Source organism: Medicago sativa, chromosome 6 (assembly GCF_051527215.1).
Source record: "Medicago sativa cultivar Bolivia chromosome 6, Bolivia_mono, whole genome shotgun sequence".
Lineage (NCBI taxonomy): Eukaryota > Viridiplantae > Streptophyta > Magnoliopsida > Fabales > Fabaceae > Medicago > Medicago sativa.
The window spans coordinates 21,966,491-21,983,116 of record NC_140754.1 but is presented as its reverse complement, the minus strand read 5'-3'; the positions used below and the strand labels follow the sequence as shown (position 1 = coordinate 21,983,116).

Genomic DNA, 16,626 nt, shown 5'->3' with positions numbered 1-16,626 from the left:
TGATAAAAAAAAATCAACCAATAATATTCTGAGTTCTGATCCAAATTATTTTAAGGAAAAGTCGATCTGGTCCTCTGCTTCATACATTATTTCAAAGTTTAAACTTACATTGTAATATCTTTTATCCAATTCTGTGGATTTTGTTGTTTCATTATTATATTATATCAAAATATATTTAATCAATAAATTAGTTGATTATTTATTATGACTGATCTCAATAAGTAGTTTTATATCAAATCAATATATTGGTCAATCTGATGTAATTGGTTTAACATTAAATAAAAAATTTATTCCCTTAACTATCCTTTAATAGAAATTTGTTCTATAACAAAAATGAGATTAAACATAATAAGACAAAATTAACTAGCTTCTTACATTTTAGATCATCAAACATGAATTTTTCTGTTTATATTCAAAATCATAGTAGTCAACTACACTCTACAAAATTCCCAAACAACAACTGTATACATAGCAACAAAAGAAAATCCAAATGATAGTAGAACTGAATACCCCTCAAAAAGAGGGATGAAATTAAATTTACAGACTACAATCTAATTAAATTCAAAATTTTTAAGGAGGTTTGTGGGACATGAGTAAGGCAACAATCAACTAGTCTTCATCCATGCCAGGAGCAGGTTGGTCTCTCCTTGGGCCACCAGCAGGTTTTGACATAATAATCTGAAAGTATAAAAAAAAAAAAATACAATCTCCATAAATCTATGCAAAGAAAAATAGATGACAATCTTGCACCCTTAACATAAGCTGTATGTATTTGCAATAATTGTTGGAAATAATCGTAGAATGGCGATTTTGGAATTTACGGCTTTTTAAGTTTCATCTTATGACAAAAGTGCTTGCAGAAGTGTTTGAGAGCTTATAAAAATCACTTATAACATCTTAAGAAAAAGGGCTTTGAAGGTGGCAATCAGGAGTTGTCAATGAATAATTACCTGATCGACTCGTAGTACGGTGCATGCAGCATCAGTAGCATATTTAAGAGCAAATAACCTGAGCAGAAAAGACAATGTTATCAAACGAGTATTCCATATGGTAAGTCTAATTCAACATGAAAAATAATTAGAAAAATCTAGTTTCATGAATTAGGAAAAGATCATTATTTGCTCAAAAATCTATTTATATAAAACATGCATTAAAAAATAGCTTACTTGGTCACATGTAGATCCCAGACCCTCATGGTTGAGACATCCTTACAAACACCAGGTTCCAAATCAATGCCAACTTTGGTATTTCCATTAGCATGTTCTGCATAAAGAGAAGATATAATCTCCATTGCATTTAGCCCGGCATTCTCGGCCAAAGTTCTTGGAATCATCTCAAAGCTTTCAGCAAATTTCGCAATAGCATACTGATCCAATCTGTAGAACCATCAAAAAAGATTATTAAATAAACAAAAATAATGTCTTAAAGCAGAGACACGGTGCCTAATTCCAAAGTAATAATCTGTAAGATAAAGTTCTGCATTAAAAATTTTAAGCTAAAGTTTGGAAAAACTTTAGTGAGAAAATATATCGATACAACCCAATAAATTGCATTGAACCACAACAAACTAATCATGATAGTAAATACTGAGGCATACTCTATGAAGCCCCCGATACAAACAAACACCAGGTACGACAATGCACTGTCACTTAGATGCCTTAATAATTTAAGAGAATGTAACTGATTCAATGTCAATCACCGAAACTTTCAATGTGAAGTGTCGATGCTACATAGGGTATACTTAAATTGTATCCCGATATGTAATTAAGCCACTGCCCCATACTCACAGATGGAGATGTAAGCATATATTCAGAAATAATACAGCATAACCATATGCAACTAGCAATCAAATTACATTCTCAAATAATGAATGAGAGATGAATTTGTGTATTCCCGCATTGAAAACACATGTCTTTTTTAGGAAAAACTTAAGCAAAATGCAACGTACCCTGTTTCCTTGTAGGAAAAGTCTTTCACCCTTTTAGCTAATTCAATTTCAGTTGCAGCAGCTCCAGGTACAATGCGGCTATCCCTGCACATGGCCTGACAAATAATTGAACAGAAGAAGATTAATCTACAATTAATATTACAATTAGCAACAACTATTGAGAGAAAAATGCATTTTGGAAGCGTAGTTCAACCCGATTGATATAAATTCTTCGGTTTACAGAGGCAAAAGTAACTAACTTCACAGTTATTAAGAAATTTAGTTAATTATAATGAATCCACTTGATCTCATAAAAAATTAAAGTGTATTCTAAAACTCGTTCTATGACAAATGAGTCGCAAAAGTTGAAATGTATTTTAAGATATAAATTATTAGCGTGAACGGAAGTTATATTTGTTTATTAGACCAAAATATATGAGCAATTTTTAACTTATATTAAAGACAGGAGGGAGTACCTTGTAAGTGTTCACTCCATCGTCAACAGCTCTTTCAAGATCATCTAGGATACTATCGGTACTTCCTCGTAAAACCACAGTGGCCACAGAATTTCCATCAACTTCATTTTTCACAATGGTCACCTGTATATCATATCATAAAGAAGGGAAAATCATATGCCACACTTAAAATAAGAACAAAAATAGGTTAGGGAATAAGCCAATACTTGTAAAAAGAATTACATAAGAAAACAAGGAAACAACGGAACACAAAATATCTCGTTAACTTACCCTGGCACCACCAATTTCCTCGACTGAAACAGAATCCGCAAATCCAAGATCATCTGGGTTTGGTTGGCAAAGTTTCAGCTGTAGGAGGAAAATAAAATGGATTAGGCAGAACGTAACAAAAGTCTCTATGTAACCAAAGAAGCACAACACTAACCATTGCGACAGAACCAGTTGTTCGGCAAAATCGACGTAGTTCAAACTTTGAACTGATCTTCAAAACCATAAGTCTGCATGCAGGAATATTTAAGTTAGAAAATAAACAATACACATATCACGGCTTCAAATTGACAGAACATCTGACAATATTAACAAAAAAATCAAATAGCATTAGACATTATTTAAAACAACAAAAAAGGGAAAAACTGCACACACTTGTAACGTTCGCAAAAATGCAAAGCCATCTCTCCTACGGCTCCACCACTGACAATCACTTTCGCACCAGAATCCGCTACTGCCTTGATGAGCTCCTCTACTTTAGCCTCTTCAGTTTTTGAATAGTTTTCTAGCTATATGAATCAAAACAAGTAAAACAAATTCAATAACCAAAACCATCAAATAATTTGAAAAATGCAAACAGTTCATTATAAACTATAAAAGGAAAATGTTGGTCGAAATCTTAAGCTCCATTAGTACAGTATCAGGTAATAGATAAAAACCAATAGCACAAATTATCTTAAAATTGTTTCTATATTGTGTTGAAATTTGGGGACCAACTCATCCTTACAAAACCGGTTCGTAAGGTGAGGAGTGCCTCCTCTTTATAAACTCTTCTCAAGAGTCCTATCTATCCGATGTGGGACTAAATCCACCCCCCTAAAGCCAACACAATGAAGGTGTTGGAGGCTGCAATGAAGGCAAACCAAAGGCCGCAATTAAGGCGACTAGGGGCGGACCGCAATAAAGGCGGCGGAATTTCCAACGTATTGTGTTACAAGTTTAAGCTTGAATATTTCAAATAGTTTCTAAGCAAAGGCTCTAGCAAGAAATTTACAGTAAAACACCACAGAAATGTCCAGCATATCAGAAATAGATGGAGGTACAAACAAATAAAGGAATAATCCGAGAAACTCCATGCTTATACCACTAGACACAAATCTACAATGACAATGACCTGCTAATATCTTCCAGACAAGGATATACAATTTTCATATGATAGACAAGTTTGGGATCAGGAACACTACATAGATTTGTTACCCTATTTTAGCCTTTATTCAGGGGGTAGGGTGGGATGGGGGTGGAGCTGCAGCTTATACCACTAGACACAAATCAATAGGCCTCCTTACTCAAAACCTATGTAGCACCGACACTTCGAATTGAAGGCGTGTCCATTGCCTGACACCGACACTTACACATAGGTTACATTCAATAATTCCATTTTCTCGGATTGTTATTGGAGTCAACATGTTGGTGTCGTGTTTGGTGTCTGCGTCAGTGGTTCATAACTCATAACAATGAATAAATTTCACAACCAGTTAAAAGAAAAGAGAAATCTATAGTAATCAAATTCAATAGTCAATTTGCTATACCTGCTCGGCTGAATGTATGAGAACAGTTCCTTTAGTTTCAGTTGCAGAGGTATCAACACCTCCAGCAAACACAGCAACCTTAAACAACATTAACAAAAGATCTCAGTAAATAGAAAATATGAAAATCTGCCAGTAAAATTTCATGGAGATAAGATAAAAAAATTGATGCATTGACTTGATGATTTCTAATCAAATTCAAACAAAACAAACAGAAAAACAGATTTTAAGCCATGATGGTAAAATCATTAGAATTCAACAATAAGTGAGAGAGTAGCTATTTTTCATACTTACTTGGTGGCCGTTTGGTTTCAGAAAATGATTTTAGTTCATTTCTTATTCACATTTTTAATTACAAAAAATACCACCACTTTATCTTATGCTTGCGTATTTGTATAGGAAAAGTAAAAACAATTTTAATTTTTTAAAATTGTTTTCTATACAAATAGTGAAAGCAAGGTGTAATATTTGCAATTAAAAATGAAAACAGCTTCATCAGAGCCTATATAAATTATGATTAAAAATGAAAACAATTCACAATCACAGTAAAATAAAAATAGCATCCACAACTCCACACATCAATTTGAGAAAATAGTTGATCCTGGTATCTCGGTTATTCAATCTTTAAACAAAGCAACAACTCAATAAATTTGTTTTTACCACCATGTATCTCAGTTATTCCATCTTATCTACTTGGCTCACTATGTTAGTTGTTTGTTGTAAAGTCATTTATTATTATAACTTTTAACATTGTTTACTGCATGTAAGTCGTAAGGCGTTAGATGGGTCATGGGAGAATATGCGAAAAGCAAATACGAATGGCCAAAACCAAATGTACTGCCTAAATATTTACCAAAAAGCGAGCCAAAACTAAAAAGCGTAGCCTTCACATTAATCAAAATGTCAAAATAATGAACGAATGAAGAGCACACATGACAGAGTATGTGATATGTTTCTGCTTATGTCACTGACGTTACTGATATAGGTAATAAGACTTCTAGAATATTCTATGTTCTAGTTTGTTCTAGCTAGTTAGCTTGACAGCTTTCACAACTGTCCATGTGTTCAATTGTTAGCTCTACACGCACCTAAAACTTAATAGAATCATGAGATCCATTAAAACGATTCTGTTTACAATTGAACCTTTTCTCTCTCTCAAATTCTCAACAAACTCTAATACCACAGTGCAAGCAATCATGAGATCATAGCTTGGAATCAACTCTCTCCAATAAGACAGAGTGTATAAAGATCTAACCTTTGCTTTTTCAGTATGCTTTATGCTCCCAACAGCATCAGTTCTCAAAACCATTCCCGGAACAACTGCACTGTTATGTAAACCCCCTCCCAAAAGCTTTGCAACACGAACATTGTCCACATTAAAGTTTGCAGGGTTTTTTGGGCACACTTGGATGCACGCCTGTATTTTCGAAACAAAAGTAAGAATGTTCAATCTCTGTGCTGCTGCAACCAAAGCATCTTAACATAATAAAATGGGACAAGCAGGATATACTCACATCAGCAATAAGTGAGCAGAGGGTATCCTCTTGACCAAATTGCTTGCTAGCAACTGCTGCTCTCATTCGAGAAATAACTTGTTCCTTATCACGCACATCCATATTCTCTGAGCCTTCCTCCACCAGTTCATCTAATATTTCAACTGTCTAAAACATGACAATGAGTTAGAGAGATAGTATGACATTTGAAGGTGAGTCAATACCAATGTTTTAAAATCGGATGTAACTACTAGCCCATTTCCCGGTAGTTTGATCCTGATTGTATTGTAGTCTTATTGAATCGGGTTAAACCGGTTGAACCAAGGTGATCCAACCTGTTTTTGTTGCGTATAATTTTACTTTGATAATACTCGTAAAATTTATTTATATGTCATCCAGTTCAAATGGTTGAACCGATTGAATCAACTGAACCACGATTTGGAGGAGTCACCAGTCCAATCTCCATTCCAGGTTTTAAAACATTGGTCGCTAGACTCACTACTGAAGCGCTCATCAGAAAACTAACATACCTTATTGATTGCTTTAGTATATCCAATGATGATCTCGCTTGGATGCAAACCCATCCTAATAAGTTCCTCGGCACCTTGCAAAAGCTCCCCAGCAAACGAAATAGTCAAATTTGCTCCATCCCCAATTTCCTCTTGTTGAGCCTTACTAGCCAAAACCAAAATCTTGGCAGCAGGATGCTGAACTTCAAGTTCATTCACAATTGTCGCTGCATCATTCGTGACAAAAAGCTTGTCCAAATGATTTATAACCATTTTATTCATACCTGAAGCAGAATAAACAACACATCAGTACAACAACACCATTCTAAATTTAGCCAAACCAAACCAGTTCATTCTCCAATCCAATTCGCTTTCTTATGCAAACACAGTGAACTAAAAAATTTAACTTATGCAAAAAAAAATCAATCATAAATCCCAAATTCTCTTCATAAATGAAAAAAAAAATATAGTATTTTTCAATTCTCCGCATGTTTTCAAGCACAAGACATTCCAGATATGAACTAAAACTAACTCTAATCATTATGTCCAGTACAAAAATTCACTCATGAACAATCAAAGACTTATCATAAATCCCAAATTCTCTTCATAAACGATTTTTTTTTTTACTATTTTTCAACTCTCCACAATATTCATATGAACTAAAATTAACTCTAACCACTACATTTCAAAATCTGAACTTCTCAAATTTGAAAGAAAAATCTTCAATTGGGACGAACATAAAAGTAAAAAAAAAAAACTAAGAAATGGTGAATGTGATTTTCGTTACTGTTTTTATATTCACTGATCCCAAATTCCCTTCATAAATGAAAAAAAAAAAAAATACTTTTTTTCATCTCTCACAAATTTTCATACAAACTAAAATTAACTCTAACCACCCTGTTCAGTGAAAAACACTAGATCATCATAAAAATGCAAAATCAACCATACCCACATATCAAAATCTAAACTTTCTGAATCTGAAAGAAAAACATTCAACTGTGATTCATAAAAAATTACAAAAAAAATCTAAGAAATGGTGAAAGATCACTCATGAACAAAAATCTCTTCATAAATGAAAAATTGCTATTTTTCAAATTTTCATACTAAAATTAACTCTTAAGCACTATGATCATCATAAAAATGCAAAATCAACCATACCCACATATCAAAATCTAAACTTTCCGAATCTAAAAGAACAATATTCAATTTGGATTAGCATAAAATTACAACAAAAAAATCAACTAAAAATTACTACTATTTTTCAATTCTACACAAATTTTCATATGAACTAAAATTAATTCTAAACACCATGATCACTGAAAAATGCTAGATCATGATAAAAATGCAAAATCAACCATACCCACATATCAAAATCTAAACTTTCGAATCTAAAAGACCAGTATTCAATTGGGATTCATCTAAAATTGCGAAAAATTTATGAAAATGATTATTGTTACCATTAGGGCCAAGAGAAGTTCTGGTGATAGTAGAAAGCTGCTTGCAAGCATCGATGTTCTTGAGAACAGCTTCGTCGAGACCGGAGAGATGCTTGTGACCCTCTTTCAGCATCGATTGCATTCCGTATGCCATTTTGTGGGAAGAACGTCGAAATCCCTAACCCTAAATTGAAGAAATTGGGGATTTGGAGATTTTGTTGTTTACACTGAAGTGTAAAGTTTGAAATCAGTGTATGAGGTTTATGGAAGAGAGAAGCTATTGACGAAAGTGAGAGGGAAAAGGGCAAATTAGTCTTTTTCATATGAAGTCATAGATCAATTTTTTGGTGGTGGCCGGGGGATTGAACCTCATACCTTGCATATTTGATGTATTGTCCATAGCGACTGAGCTAAGATAGATTAATTTATCGTCGGTGTAAATTGGTTCACACGAAAATTGTGAAATATAGAGTGTCTACGTTCTTTTAAAAAAATAAATTAGTCTTTAATTAAAATTCTAGCACAATTATTTAATTTTAACTTATTCAAAAAAGAATTATTTAATTTTTGTTTAAATTATTTAATTTTAACTATTCAAAACAGAATTTGGGTAAGTTTCTTCTTACACATTTATGCATTGTTTTATTTCTTGACTCTTCTTCATCCCATTAAAACTGCTTTTGTTTTTTTGTTTTTGTTTCTTCTTCCATTTCTTTATTTGTAATAATTATCATGTTAAACAACAATGCAAGAGATGATGCCCAAGCATTAACCCCAAAACACCCGTATTTCATTTCATAATGCACATAGGTTGCAATGAAGGTTTTACTCGGTAGTTTTTTATTTACAGCAAATATCATGTTATTTATGTTGTCACTTAAATTGATCTCTTAGGGTGTGTTAGGAAAGAGGGTTTAGGAGAGGAAAGGAGAGGAGAACTTACTTTTCTTTTTTAATGTACAGACATTATAAAATGATTTTAAAAAAATTGAATTAACAACAGATAAATGATCATATAATACTTCAAAAACACTTAATTTCTTTTAAAAAGACAGTTTACATTGTTCGTAATTTAAAAAATAAAAGTGAGCGCTCCCCTCCCTTCCCCTCTTAAAACCCTCAATCCAAACACACCCTTAGAGAACGACGTTTCAGAAACTTTCTTCCTGTGTTTAGGTCTTTTGTCTATGTTTTCCTTTTCTTCTTTCTTTTTTTGTAGAATGCGTCAGCTAATGCAATAGTGCAACACATAAACAACACTCGAGAAACCAAATAGCAAGCAATTGTAATGGCTTCTCCCCCTCAAAAAAGTACTTTAATATTGTGTGACTCGTTGAGCCACATATCGGATATTAAGCTTTTTCTTCAAAACAAAATTTGATCTCTCATCTATTGTGTAGTATGTTGCTCTTGATTTTGCTCCATACGATATCGGAATTGAAAGCTTGTTGATGTTTTCAACAGAACGCTTGCTTTTAGAATTGAGTTGGGACTGAGCTTGAGCTTGAGCTTGGGATGAAGAGGGTGTTACATTTTCGGTGAGTGAAGAGTGGGGAATCTTTGCCATCATGATCAAGAGATTTACATTAGAGTGTAAAATGAATAAAATCAACCATTAATAGATATTAAGTACATCATAACAAATCATGACTTTGTTAAAATAACAACTCTTAATTTCCTTCCTTTACACTTGCTCACTTTAGAGAATCAAAATCCAAAATCCGAGCTTTTTGGGAATGTAGCTTTTCTTTGGTGTGTTTGGTTGTGAGAAGAAAGTGAGAAGAGAGAAATAGGTGAGAGAGAGTATGAGAAGAGAGAGATAAAAGAGAAACAGAGTAGATTTGAGGGGTTGTTTGGTATGAGAGAAAGAGAAGAGAAATAGAAGAGAAAGAGATAAAAAAATAGAAAGAAAAAGTTAATATTATTTTGCAAATGACAAGAATATCCCTACATACAAGTTAACGGTGAGATATTTAATAGTACATAACAAATTTTAAACAATGTGTCTGTAGTTCTAAAAATTAATTATTCAAACATAAGAAAAAATATTTAAAATTTAATAGTAAATTGATATAATTTTACGAATTATTTTTTAGAAAACATATTAAAATCAAACTAAGACACATACTAGAAGCTTCCCACCGGAGTCACAAGCCTCAACAGAGTCGGAGACGGCGTCGAGGGACAGTATTGGAGATTGCATAGGGACATGAAGCTGAAGCATTAACACTAACCCAATAACAAAAGTGATTTTACATTGGTTTGGTGTTAGAGACAAGGGTATTTTCGGAACAACAAAAAAATGGGGCCACTTTTGAGACTTTCTTCGCATGGGTGGAGAGACCAGAAAAAGTAACATTTTGGTCTTTCTTCTCTCACTCTCTTGTATTTCTCTCCCCAACCAAACACGAGAGATTCTACATCTCTCCCCTCTTTCTCTCGCTTGCATCTCTCTCTCTCCAATTTCACCTGTTCCAAACACACCATAAGAGAGAGGAAGAGTACATTCTTCTGAAAGCATAAAATGCAACAGCGAAAAAGCTAAGTATTCTTTTTCCAAAAACAAAGGTCAGAAGATTAACAAATCCCTCTTGTTCAAGTTCAACTATTGATAGCAGAAGTTGTGAGATATAGACTTGTATTCTAGGGTGGAGAATAGTCCACCAACCAAACATTTTTTTTGTATTGAAACTCCTGGCAATGCTGCAACCACTACAAAACCGTTGGATCTAAGATCTTAAACCAAATTGCATGTCCAAACCATGAGTGTGGGAGAATTTCTAATCTCCATTGAAATCTACACCTAAACCATGAAACACCAGCAAAATACTGTTTCTTTCTATTGACTTCAATTATGTCTCTGGTTTTGATGCTTCTTAGTTCTAAAATATAGAGGGAACCTAAATCACCATATCAAACAAAAAAACTGAGGTTTAATAATAGCATTGACACTGCTTTCCATTCAAATTCAACAAGAAAAAACTGAAAGATATCTTTTTGGATTAAAGAAAGAGACCCACTCCCACACACAATATCAATACTGCCATGTATTTGACTAGCTAATAAAAAGCTAAACTAATATACTCCACTACAATATTAAGGTCCAATAAGCTAAAGAAAACATTATAAAAAAGCAAAACAAAACCCAACTTTCTCCATACTAAAGAAAAACAAGAAAAAGGATAAAACGGGGTTTGGGGTATTCAAAATCACATTTTAAGCACTCGACTGCTTGACGCTGTCACTGGTTAAGCAGCTGTTCGAAGAGTCTGCAGGCGGTTCAGTAGAAGTAGGTCCATTCGCTACTACAAGCTTCTCCCCCTTCCCTGCAGCATCTGGAACAACTGATTCATTCACCAAGGTTCCATCCTGAGATTTCGGCAATACATCAGTTCCAACAGTTGCCGAATCATTGGACTTGTTGACCTGTAATTGAACAAGGTATTTGGAATGTCTAATCAGTATGATGTTAATCAAATTGCGTGTTCTTCACTGTGTCTTAGTAATCCTCAATTAAGATGTGTTAAAATAAATGAAATGAGTAATTGTAAAGGTGCATACCATCTCTTTTGACAGTTGTTCCTTAGCTTTTTTCTCCTGAATTGTCTTTTCGCGAGCCTCGTAAAATGCAAAATCATCCAGGATGCAGGTTTTGCTTGAATGCTCCTTGAAAATTTTGAGAATTTCAATACCTTTCTCAAACTTGACCTGCACAAGAGCATATAGTTAAGCATTGTTTGTTGAAAGGAGTGTGGGGTTAATGGGAATCGGAAAAAAGCCTGAGTGAATACCTCTTGAGTGTCCCTACTGTTTGTAACAGGTTTGTTTTCATTGTTCTCTAGAGTTATGTGTCTCAACACATTATTTGGGATATCCTTAATGATACGCCACTTCACAGAAAAGCAACCAGTCCACCTGTCCTGCTGCCAATACTCGACGGTCCTGTCAAAATCAACCGGACTCACCATCTCAGCTAAACCAACAAATTGGCCACTAGTATTGACCTGTAACAAAAATCATGAGGCAAAAAGTGAGGCCTGGTAAAACAGAGAAAATATAGGAATGCCCAACAAAATACTGGATCGAGACGCTAACTCACCGAAAATAGCAAAAATATGGGACAGTCAGCAGACTTCTCCTTGGCTTCCTGATATGCCGCATCTAGCTTCTTGTTGCCATTAGGGGTACTTGTCCACACATTATATTTCATACTCTTGTGAATATCATCCTCGCTATAAGATTTGATGACAAAAAACTTTGCATCAGAATAATTCTCAGATAAATCTTCCCCAGTGTACTGTTGCTTGTCAGGAACTGGAAGCACTTCTTTATCATCATCACTCTTGATAGGAAGGTCCTGTCCCTTGAGTAATAATGTGACAGGTCCAAGACTTTTGTCATTTTTATCATCAGAACTATTGGAACCTCTCGGTCCCTTGTTCAGCTCACCAAAGCCATCCACATTTCTTTTGACATGGTCAAAACCACGGCCATAGCTTGTGGATCTATACTTGTTATCATAGGAACCTGTTCTTGATCCATAAGTAGATCCATAGTTAGACCTACCTCTGTATGTGTTTCCATATTGGCTGTACATCGTGTTGCTTGGGTACATCCCATTAGGATATCCAGAATACGGTCCCAATCCAGATGAATAACCATGCAAGTTCTGCAACCCCGGAACAATAGTTAAGGTGAGTTTTGAATACATTCTACCAATAGAAGCATAAATGTTTGTGCAGAAACAAAAATAGAACTTCCTGCTCTACGTCAATTAGGTAACAAATACAACGAACTATCAAAACGTGTATCACCACAACAATAGTCATAGCCAGAATCAAATATCATGAAAATTTCATATATAAATAGAGAGATGGTTGAGTATAATAGATTCAATTGTGAGCTTAAGATAGGAAACTATACATACAAAAGAAAAGTCGTCATGCAATCAAGCTGATGTTGTAAAGGACAAAACAAATGTAAGCAAATGCTTAGATCCAGTCTAAAGGTTAGAATCAAGGAGTGACGGAGTGGACATACCGAGTATTGCGGAAGTGGCTGGGAAAGGGATGTATTCCTTTGAGAGGAAAAATCTTTGCGAGGCACGGCTGGCGTAGAATATCCGGTTTTTGATCCATGCTTGGACTTATCAGAAAATAGCAAGGGATCTGAAGGGTATGATGGTTGAGTCCCATAAGTACCAGCATATCCTGACACGGGAGCATACGCAGGATAGCCAGCCCTTTGATAAGAATCATTTGACACACTGTTATTTGAAGAATACCCATTGGTCATAGTGGTGGCGCTTCCCTTATTCATAACTGACGAAGGGACATGTTCAGCAGTAACAGGGGTTGAAGTTTTCCCTCCATGGACATTGGTCTTGTTAGCAGTAGCACCATATGTCCCATTGGCAGAAGCTGAAGGCTGATAATAAGAAGGATACTGGTACTGCTGCAGCCCATAGAGCTTATCATCATGTGGGAGGGATGGAGATGTGCTGGGTGACGGATACGATCCATATGGTGCATAACCATAACCTTGAGGGTACATGTAAGAACCACTGTCTCCATAAACACCCTGTTAGTTCATTAAACAAAACATGGTTAAAATTGCTCAAGGATTCAACAATTCTGTCAAGTATAATTCATTGTATAAAAACGGCAAGCAAAAATGATCAAACTGAAACTAGATTACTAAAAAGTTAAGGATTAGTGATCATCGAGAAAAAGAAATCACAAATAATGCAATGCAATTTAAATGTTCACATTTATGAAAGAGACAAAATTGAACCTTCAAAAAGTAATAAATCATGGTTTTTAGTAGTAAGCAACAACCCACATCATCAGATTTTAAAGTCAATATATAACAGAAATTACCCAACACCCAATAGCACATTGTTCCCAACAGGCTTATATGCACACAATTATCATGAAGTCTAGTAACTAGAATAAGTACATACCTGTGCCATTCCTCCATTAGCATTCACATAATTTTGGTAAACATTCCAATCGTTCCAATCGCCTTGCCCATCATAGCCTGCAGTGGTAGACATTCCCATAAATACATCATTTTTTCTAGAAGAAATACTTATATCTTCAATAAACAACCTCCAAATTATCCACTCAAGTCATAACACCTTACCTTACCTCCATAATAGTATGAAATAGAAGGGTGTCCATTGGGAACATAGCTAGCATTTGGATTAAATGTCTTCGGCACCTCGTTAGCTTGACCATGTCCAGCCTGAGCATAGAAACAGATTATAAGAGTCAATTAAAAGACGACAACTTCATATACATCAATGCTATAATGCACTTCTCAATCCTCACCTTCTTTGCAGGCTCTGGAACTGCGATGGTCCTGGGCTCAGCAGAATCCAAGGACAAATTCTGCATTAAATCTGCAGCTTCTATAACAGTGAAGGTAAACGAAATTCAGTTTTCATTGAAAGAATCATTTCACAATCACAGGCATAAGAAAATACACTTGCAATGAACAACATCGAGGGAAAAAACAAGAAAAAGTTCAAGCAGCTCAACACAAGTATACTCTATAGTAAAATTCACAGAGAGAAGCTATGGATGAAGTAGACAGCAAGAATTTGGACTCGCAAACTACTGTGATATAACCACTATTTGACAGCACTTTGAACTAAATAGTGCATCGTGAAACAATAGAGATTGACACCAAATTTTTTTAATAGTAATAGATCTTAAATTTTACACAATAGTGCTATATGCCATGCACAACCCATTACACTGCTATAGCCACTATTTGACAGCATGGAATCACAAACATATAAATATTCCTAAACATTTGCCAAAGAAATCACCATGTAACACATTTCAACAAACACGGGTCAAAAAAACACATTTCAACGAACAAGATGAAAAGGCCAAAAAATCTAAAAAAAACTCAGCACACAGTACATTAGGTCAGTTATAAATTGTTTCGGGTGCAACCACAATTAACACTAATCAACTATATCTCCACAATCACAACGTGGCAGCAGTTTCGCTCTCGCATCCGCCCGCAATTTAATATATTGATTCCACTGGAATCAATAATCAATAACATCCATAATTCATAACCAAGTTATGATATATTACAGCAAAATTCAGCAAGAGAAGTTAATTAACCATAGAAAGAAAGAAAAAAAAAAAAACCTAATTACACATAAACACATACAATTTCAAACCTTCATTGCACTGTAATCAATAATATCCATAATTCATAACCTAGTAAAATTCAGCAATACAAATTAATTAACATCTGAAAACAAAAACCCTAATAACACAGGTAAAACCCCTAATAAATCACATAAAAAACCCTAATTCAGTGAAATTCAGCAAAACCCTAATTAATCACAGATAAAAAAAAACCTAATTCTGTGAAATTCAGCAAAACCCTAATTAATCATCACAGATAAAAAAAAATCCTAATTTTTTGAAATTCAGCAAAACTCTAATTAATCACAGATAAAAAAATATCTAATTTTTTGAAATTCAGCAAAACCCAAGTCACACCAAAACACATAAAAATCTCAAGAAATGAAATGAACCAGTATAAATAAACAATAATTCATTAAAATTGAATTGCATAGCCATAAACTATATGAGCAAAATTCAATAAATGAAGAAAACACACAGAGAGAGAGAGAGAGAGAGAGAGAGAGAGAGAAACCCTTTACAAAAACCCTAATTTGAAATCCTAATTAACCAAAAACCCTTATCAAATCCTTCAAAAACCCTAATTTCACAAAAAAAAAAAAACCTAATTTCTGCGAAATTCAGCAATACCCCAATCACACAAAAACACGTAAAAATCTCAAGAAATGAAATGAATCCTAATCCATTAAAATTGAATTGCATAGCCATAAACTATAGGAGCAAAATACAATCAATTATGAAAACAGAGAGAGAGAGAGGCAAACCCTTTTCAAAAACCCTAATTTCAAATTCTAATTAACCAAAAACCCTTTTCAAATCCTTCAAAAACCCTAAATAATCAAGAAAAACCCTTTTCACATAAAATTAATCAAAAACCCTAGTTACGCACACAAAAATATCTGAAGAAATGAAATTAATCAGAGAATTCGTTAAAGCAAAATCAAAAATCAAGAAATCGTTAAAATTGAATTGCATATAGAAAGAGAGAGAGAGAGAGCTAGAGAGAAAGAGAGGGAGAGAGGTATACTTGTGGTGTCAGGTGAAGAAGCAACAACGGTTGACATGGTGGAAATCGACGGCGCAGCTGATGAGAGAGAAAGAAGAGAGAGAAAGGGTTTGAGAAGAGAAGAAGAGTTACGTATTTATAAAAGAGAGAGATGCTTGGAGAAGGGGTCGCCGCTAGAATTGGGGTTTTGGACTTTTCAAGTTAAAAAAGCCCAAATACTAGTATTGGGTCTATCTGAGCTGCAGTCGGCGAGGTCAAAAACGTCTGATCATGATTGGATGATCTGGATTTCAATACCGAAATTTTATGATGAATAAAAAAAAATTATCTTGAGATTTGAACTTTTGATCTTGATCGGATGGTTCTAAGATGTTGGGTGAGTTGATCTGATTCTCGAATACTATCATTATTCTAACATATTCTCTTTAGTTAGTTAGAGAAAGAGAAGAGCTAAGGATGGTTCTAAGATGTTGGGTGAGTTGATCCGATTCTCGAATACTCTCATTATTCTAACACATTCTCTTTAGTTAGTTAGAGAATGAGAAGAGCTAAGAACACACGTTATGCTCATATTCTCTTTATTTCTTTCATTTAGAGAGATAGGATACAAAGAACTTGAAAAAAGTATAAAATAATTGATGATGACGGAACCCACTACTCCCTCCGTTTCAAAATATAAGCAAAATTCAGTTTTTAGGTTCATTCATTTAATGATGTATGTGGTTCATAAAAATTCACTTTTTAGGTTCATTCATTTAAGAGTAATGATATTTTGACATCCATTTGATGACAACTTTGTTGACAACCTTGTTTT

General features: G+C 34.3%; 2 protein-coding genes and 1 pseudogene across 3 annotated transcripts; all 3 read right to left on the bottom strand.

Annotated features, from left to right (window-relative positions):
* Positions 1-376: 376 nt before the first annotated feature.
* Positions 377-7,911, bottom strand: LOC146913705 (T-complex protein 1 subunit theta-like). The gene is made up of 13 exons (XM_085716934.1): positions 7,656-7,911; positions 6,220-6,482; positions 5,711-5,857; positions 5,452-5,613; positions 4,200-4,277; positions 3,046-3,179; positions 2,828-2,900; positions 2,674-2,751; positions 2,404-2,526; positions 1,949-2,043; positions 1,167-1,376; positions 951-1,008; positions 377-678 (listed from the first exon to the last, which is right to left on the bottom strand). Exons 1-13 carry the CDS (start codon positions 7,786-7,788, stop codon positions 610-612), a joined length of 1,623 nt encoding a protein of 540 aa, XP_085573060.1. The 5' UTR covers positions 7,789-7,911; the 3' UTR covers positions 377-609.
* A 938-nt stretch (positions 7,912-8,849) lies between these two features.
* On the bottom strand, positions 8,850-9,016 carry LOC146913704 (U2 spliceosomal RNA; annotated as a pseudogene).
* Positions 9,017-10,617: 1,601 nt separating this feature from the next.
* Positions 10,618-15,924, bottom strand: LOC146913703 (YTH domain-containing protein ECT2-like). Of its 2 annotated transcripts, none has more exons than XM_085716933.1 (9): positions 15,834-15,924; positions 13,967-14,046; positions 13,779-13,880; positions 13,597-13,673; positions 12,675-13,214; positions 11,734-12,303; positions 11,426-11,638; positions 11,196-11,342; positions 10,618-11,060 (listed from the first exon to the last, which is right to left on the bottom strand). In XM_085716933.1, the coding sequence occupies exons 4-9, from the start codon at positions 13,603-13,605 to the stop codon at positions 10,851-10,853; spliced, it is 1,689 nt and encodes a 562-aa protein (XP_085573059.1). In that variant the 5' UTR covers positions 13,606-13,673; positions 13,779-13,880; positions 13,967-14,046; positions 15,834-15,924; the 3' UTR covers positions 10,618-10,850. The 2 variants fall into 2 exon arrangements, with proteins under 2 accessions (XP_085573059.1, XP_085573058.1); XM_085716932.1 differs by having other exon boundaries at positions 13,784-13,880.
* Between the last annotated feature and the right edge of the window lie 702 nt (positions 15,925-16,626).

Bases quoted from the DNA above. Each gene is read 5' to 3' on its own strand.
- LOC146913705 (XM_085716934.1), bottom strand. From the start codon at position 7,788: ATGGCATACGGAATGCAATCGATGCTGAAAGAGGGTCACAAGCATCTC. The intron at 2,752-2,827 runs GTTAGTGTTGTG...TTCCTCCTACAG, and splicing joins CAACTGGTTCTGTCGCAATG to CTGAAACTTTGCCAACCAAA. The intron at 679-950 runs GTAATTATTCAT...TTATACTTTCAG, and splicing joins CCGTACTACGAGTCGATCAG to ATTATTATGTCAAAACCTGC.
- LOC146913703 (XM_085716932.1), bottom strand. From the start codon at position 15,870: ATGTCAACCGTTGTTGCTTCTTCACCTGACACCACAA. The intron at 14,047-15,833 runs GTATACCTCTCT...TCACTGTTATAG, and splicing joins TTCTTCACCTGACACCACAA to AAGCTGCAGATTTAATGCAG. The intron at 12,304-12,674 runs GTATGTCCACTC...CCGGGGTTGCAG, and splicing joins AGCCACTTCCGCAATACTCG to AACTTGCATGGTTATTCATC.